Below are 6,759 nucleotides of genomic sequence, written 5' to 3' on the forward strand. Positions count from 1 at the left end.
AGGTCAGCCTGGGATTGGTTTGACTGCTGTTGGATCTAATATATGACATTTGGAGAATCTTTGTTGGCTTCAGGTAGGACCTACCAGTAAGAAGTTATGGTTTTTAATTAGGTGGCAAGTTCTTTTTGTGTGAAACTGGCTTCTATTTAGTGTTGACCACCCGAGAATTGGAGCTAAATTATAAAAAAAGTTCTTCTAAAAATGAAGATGCTGCCAGAAGTAATGAGCAATATTTTTGCTTTGCTTTGGTAACTTCTGATTGGTTGCTGTTTGGCTACCTGTGAAGGATGAGAATTGTAAATTATGAAGATGTCGTGATTATAAGAAATTGGGCAAAAGATGCACAAAATAGGTCTATATGCACATATTACCCATAGAGACAGGTTAATTAAAACAATAAGTTAAAATCAAACAAAAAGTGGGTATTTTTATTCCTATATGTTTCTATCAGAAACATGTAAATTTTCGAGTATGTTTATTTATTTCCCTGGTGGTTGAAACCATTGGTCTGAAACTCATCAATCACCCTACACTGTCCCAACAAATCTTGTCCATACCTTCTCATGCTGATAGTATGCTGAAAGAAGGATATGTTTTCTTTCAAGCAGGCCAAAAAAAAAAGAGTTTGCATATGAGGGTGCAGCGGAGCTGCCCATGTCAATGTCCTGTACGTTAAGATATTATTGTTTCTTAAACCTGAAATAATTGTTTTTTAGAACAACTTTTTTTTATAAGATGGTAAAGATTGTACCAGTGAACATCCATAAACTTAACCAGTGGCTGGGAGATCAACCCAATCCCAGTAACAATCGCCATGAATGTCAGAGGTCCTTTTTTGTATTTTAGGAAATTCATATATTAGTGTGAGTCTGAGGGTAACAAGTATTCTGCAGTATACTCATTAATCTTCTGATTACAGCTAGTAATTGTAATAGGGTTGGAAAGTTAAATATTAATGCCCCAGACAGGGTCACCAAATATTCTAATGTAACTTATCCCATCATCCAGTAGTTGTATTACATCACCTCTGTGGTCACTATAGTTTATATCAACCACTGCACCACCCCAATCCAATATGATTGATTTATCAGGCTGCAATGATCTGAGACAAGCCAGGTCATCTCTACTTAAATTAGAGTAGGTCATTATTTTGTCCACAGCCCCACACATGATGTTTGATCATATTTATATATGCCTCAATGGAAGAGAAGTGTCCTAGTGGTTTGACTTTGCTGCATATTCTGAAATGTAAGGGGGAGGGATCAATGTTGGCCAAAATATTGTTTGTTTTAATGGTTCTGAATGATAGATTCATCACTGGGCTATCCATGATCCCTGTCGCCTCATGTTGTGTGCATGTATGGGATCCCTTGGTCCCTCCTGGTTCTCCTTCTCCTAGGCCTGAATGAGATACAATGATACTGAGGCTGTCTCACTCTTCCAGATGTGATTGTGCCTGACATGGCAGTCCTGCAAGGGCAAACAGAAGTTTCGATCTCCATCAGGATCACTGGTATAGTCCACAGTGTTGTGTGGAGAGCAGAAAAGGCTTCTGGGTGCAGACACTTTTTTCAAGGACACATTTGGATTGGCTACATTTTAAAGAGAAACTAAACGCAAAAGCTCTCCATAACAACAAAAATACACATACCTTCAAGGCCCGCAGGGCAGTCCGATCCATCCGGAGGTCTCTTTCATCGGGTCCCGGGTCGTTACAGAATCTGTCTTCTGGCCAGTGCTCCGGGTGCTACTATCTTCTCCACTTCTTCCTAGTTCTTCTTCCTATGACACCCAACCCAGGTGTGAAATCGGGTGACGTAGATGGAAAAAAAACTTGCCAATCTCAATGCGCATGCGTTAGATCGGCAATTTTTTTCCCTTTTGCCAACAGGGCTCCTTCTGCTCATGCCTGGGATGCGTGAAGTAGGTATCCCGGAAGGCTCTGCTCTCCCATTTATTCTTGATCGCCTAGGCCAGGGGTCAGCAAACTTTATGCACTACTAGGCAATTTCAGAAGGTCATGAAGGCACACTAGGCCAGAAGAAAACAAGGTGTCCAAGGAATGTTTTTTTCGAACCGTGACTGCAAGCGAGAAGCCTCAGTCTTCTGCTCATCCGCAGTGTAGTCTCTGTACGTGTGCCCCCATCCTTCTGTATTTATGGACACAATGGTATTAACTGAATGGGAGCGCAGAGCCTCCTGGAATGCATAAGTCGTGTATCCCAGGGTGCTCCGAGCATGAGCAGAAGGAGCTTTTTAAGGCACTGAAAAAAAAGGATTTCATGCATCAGTTTCAGCAGGATGTGTCACCCAATCTCATGCCTGCGCAGCACTAGATTGGGTGATATAGCCAAAAAAAGGAAGAAGTAGAAGGCGCCTGCTGCTTCCTCTGCAGCGGGATGAAGGAGTTAGTTTGATAAGAGATAAGGACATATGGTGTGAGCAGATGATTTAGGTTTAGCTATAAAATCTATGAATTTTCTGTTCTCACTTGAGCCATCATTGGTGACTTAATTTTAACAGTGTAGACTTTATTGTGTTTTGTAATTAGGCTAACATATAAAGGAAAATCTCCCAAAAGTAAAGGAAAATCCCACTTTTTACAACTATTTCTCTCTACTCCCACACGGGTGACACCTAATTTTTTCTTCTATGTGTTTCAAGTTTTTATAAATGCTTTATTGTGTTTTTAAAAAAAGTTTGTAGTCTTTGTAGTAGAGTTAGTTTTCTTTTTTAAAAGCATAATCTGAAAGTATTTAAACTAGAACCCCTATAAACAGGCATTGATATTGACTGAAGTATATGTCACCTTAAGTTAAAAGTTGATTATTGTGTGCCCCAAACAGAAAACATCAGAACTGTACATTGCTTCCTGGTATTATATGGACTGTGATATTTCCTTGAATCAAAATCCCTGGTACAGAATCAATTACTGCCATTAAAACTCATGGACCTAGAAGATTTCACTAGGGAATGCCAGTTCACTGCTTTATAAATAGACTCCTTTGTAAGCCTTTCTTTTGTTGAGTAGATTCTACTGCTTCCTTACTGAACCTGATTTATCAGATACTGATTTATAAATAGACCCCACGTATGTTAATGTGTACTAAAAAAAATGTGTATAACAAATAAATGCCCCCCCCCGCCCCCCCCACAACTACCTTCTCTGCTCAAGACATAGCCATCTACTTTAGAGATAAAATTGTCAAAATCAGACTTCATGGCCTGAATAATTAAAGCTCTCTAAGGCTGGAGAGGATACACTTTCATCAGTGAAGCTGCGCGATCCAGTAAACCTGGAATGGATTGGTCCAGGATTAAAAGCATTTGCTAACAAATAAATGATTTTGAAAAAATACATCCCAGGTTTGCTGGATCACCCAGCTACACTGATGAAAGTGTATCCTCTACAGCTTTGGGGAGCTTTAATAAATCAGGGCCAATGTCTCTACTCACTGTGCCACTCAAACCATACCCACCCCTTCCACTTGTAAGTCATCACTGGCCTCCCTCAGCCCTGTTACTGTGACGTCATCTCTTTTCTTCTCTCATCATCTCCATCTACTACCTGTCCGCTTGACCCAATTCCCTCTGATCTACTCTGTGCCCATTCCTCCACCCTGTCCCAACCAAACTATTCAACCTCTCCCTTTCTACTGGTATACACCCCTCCGCTTTCAAACATAATTCTCCCTATCCTGAAGAAACCCTCACTAGACCCCTTCCTACCTTTTAGCTGCCATCCCATCTCCTTTCTCCCATATGTTTCAAAACTTATTGAGCGCCTTGTCTACAAACGACACTTTACACAAATTACCTGAGCTCCAAATCTCTCCTTGACCCTCTCTAGTCTGGTTTTAGAGCTGCCCATTCCACTGAAACAGCCCTTACTAAAGTGGCCAATGACCTCATCAGAGCTAAGTCCCAGGGCAACTTTTCCCTCCTCCTTCCCCTTGATCTTTCCTCTGCTTTTGACACTGTTGATGACCCCCTTCTAAAACAAATCATGCACTCCATTGGTATCAGTGACACTGCTATCTCTTGGTTTGCTTCCTATCTGTCTGAAAAAAAACTTAACCTATATTTCTACTTTGTAATTTTTGACTCCTTTTTTCAAAGTGGGGAGCTGGCAGGGTAATGGTACGGTTTATAGTGTTGGGGAAAAAAAGAGGCCTGGGGTGGGAAATGCAGCAGCTCCTGGTAAGTTTAAAAATTAAAAATAAATGCCAATAAAATTACGGTAGGTAGCTTCTTGCTTGTGTGCAGGATGGGTTTGCATGATTTGCAGAAGAAATCTTTTTGCTAAACACAGCTGAGGTTGTGGGTGATCTTAAGGACTGAGCTATTATGCAAGCTTATGTAACTCTTTAATGACCAAGACAAACTCTGCAGTTGTTTCTTTTTGCAAATCATAGCAGAGCTTGCTCTAGAATGAATGTCTAGGCTCCATCAAGGTCGGTTTTATTTTTTGCTTTGTTTGTGATTAGCTAACAGTGAGGATTTTACACAGTAACTGACACCACACTGCCTATTATTATGTTGAGTCAAACATCTGTCCTAATTGCAGTTATTAAAATATTGTACTTGTTCCGACTTACATACAAATTCAACTTAAGAACAAACCTACAGTCCCTATCTCGTATGTAACATGGGGACTACCCAACTGTATTCGGATTGGCTTATACTTGAGTATATATTGGACTTTTTTGGGGGGTTTTCAATTTTTTAGTGTCCACATCATTAGTCGGTTTGTCCCCCCCATCACTAGATGTTTTTCCTCCTAGAGACCAGGTCACACATCAGATAACCACAGACCTTTTTTTACCCCATAGAGTGCTTCACGGTGGCCCAGTGGTTAGCACTCTGGTCCCAGGTTGGAATCTCGGCCAGGACACTATCTGCATGGGTTTGCATGTTCTCCCTGTGTCTGCGTGAGTTTCCTCCCACATCCAAAATTTTGAGGGTTTCCCCCCAAACTGACCTTAGACTGTGTTAATGACATACGACTATGTTAGGGACATTAGATTGTGAGCTCCTTTGAGGGACACTTTACTATAAAATTTGTACAGCGCTGCATAATTTGTTGGCACTATATAAATACTGGACGATAATAATATCTTGACCCCTCTTTATTTCTTTCCTTTTCCAAATTTAGCAATATATTACACATGGGTTGTGTGAGGAAATACACCAATTGGGTCAGAGACTGACTGCAGCATAATTTTAGTTTGTGACAGATTACAATGGTGCAGTGCTGGTAGCTGACATATAGTCCTACATAACAACACCATCACGTGACTTCAGTACACAACCTGTTACCATGGTTCTGTCATGAGTCTACAGGAAATACGTCACGTCGCCGGCCAAAGCGTACGCAGCTGGATTCAGTTGACTTCCGGTCCCGGCGGTGAACCCACGTGTGTGTTGCTGTGGGAGTTTTTGGCAGACATGGGCAAAAATAAGAAGCTAGGAAAGAAGTTACCGGCGGGACCCGCTGCTGCGAATGTGAAGAAAGCACGCAGCGAGGTCAGGGATAACCCCTTCGAAGTGAAGATTAACAAGCAGAAGTTTAATGTGCTGGGAAAGAAAAGCAAACATGATGTGGGTCTGCCCGGGGTGTCCAAGTCTAAAGCTATCAAGAAGGTGAGGGGGTACAGCTTGTGGTAATGTAATATATATGTGTAATGTCTGTCTATGCATTCTGCCCTCATTAAAGACTCCATCCTGGGATTCACCTAGGATTCACTGGAATCATACTCAAAACTTTCACTCCTCATGATCTATGTAGCAGTGAGGTGACAAAGTTCAGATAAAAGTTGAGGTTTTAAAGACTACCTGTGAGTTATTTAAAGAAAAGCTTCTACTGCAGTACTCACCTTCTTCAGGGGCTGTCCACTGCAATTATTTTTTGATTTAATAATAAACTTTATTCATCATGAAAACAATAGTAATACCTAGGGAACTGCAAAGCAGTGCTCAAAATGCTACGTTACAATCCCCCCCAACGTACATTCCTGCACACTGCGGTGTGATCAAGGCCCACCACTTACGTCCTGCATGACTCCGCCATCAGATTACAAGCAAAAACATACGCATCAGAAACCGTAGAATCCTAAAGAGCCCCAAGTGACAAGAGTGACTGGCAGCTCGGCAGGGCAGCGGAGAGATCCCCCCCATCACACGTCATCACTGGCCAGTCACCCTTTTTGTTTAAAACCATTCACACACTCTGACACCATACCGAAATCCCTGTGTGAGAGTTTTTCGCACCACCTAAAATATGTAACGTTCATCGCACATGAAGCAGACAGGCGAAACGTGTCGAGCTATGAAACGTTATTAGCATATAAATCATTCAGGGATATCTATGTCTAGCAGAAAGGTCCCATATCCCATTTAAACTTGGGATTGAGGTATATGTGTGGTCAGATCATATATTTTGATTTTAAATTTGGATATATGAGCCACATCCCAGCTAGTATAGGTATATTTTGGTGCTGTGAAATTCCCATTCCTACTACCAATATTTTCTTAACTTGGGATAGACCTAATTTGTTCACTTTTATACAAATCAGTGCGTCTTATATGATGCTCAGTATAATTCACTGTACTATTATATATGTATTATATATTCACTAATCTATTATATATGTATTATATATTCACTATACTATTATATATACTATTTTTGATTGCCAAAAACACTGACATTTACTCTCTCCTTATTTCTAATGGTCCCTGCAATAATTCCTTTACTCG

The 6,759-nt window shown here is 40.8% G+C and overlaps 1 protein-coding gene across 1 annotated transcript in view; it reads left to right on the forward strand.

The window, feature by feature from the left end:
* The first annotated feature begins 5,377 nt into the window (after positions 1–5,377).
* Positions 5,378–6,759, forward strand: part of NOP14 (NOP14 nucleolar protein) — a 17,413-nt gene continuing 16,031 nt past the window's right edge. Inside the window, exon 1 of the mRNA XM_072406516.1 lies at positions 5,378–5,643. Coding sequence (XP_072262617.1) covers positions 5,449–5,643 — 195 coding nt within the window. The 5' untranslated portion in view covers positions 5,378–5,448. The remainder of the gene's footprint in view (positions 5,644–6,759) is intronic.

The sequence above is a fragment of the Pyxicephalus adspersus genome, chromosome 3 (genome assembly GCF_032062135.1).
Source record: "Pyxicephalus adspersus chromosome 3, UCB_Pads_2.0, whole genome shotgun sequence".
Lineage (NCBI taxonomy): Eukaryota > Metazoa > Chordata > Amphibia > Anura > Pyxicephalidae > Pyxicephalus > Pyxicephalus adspersus.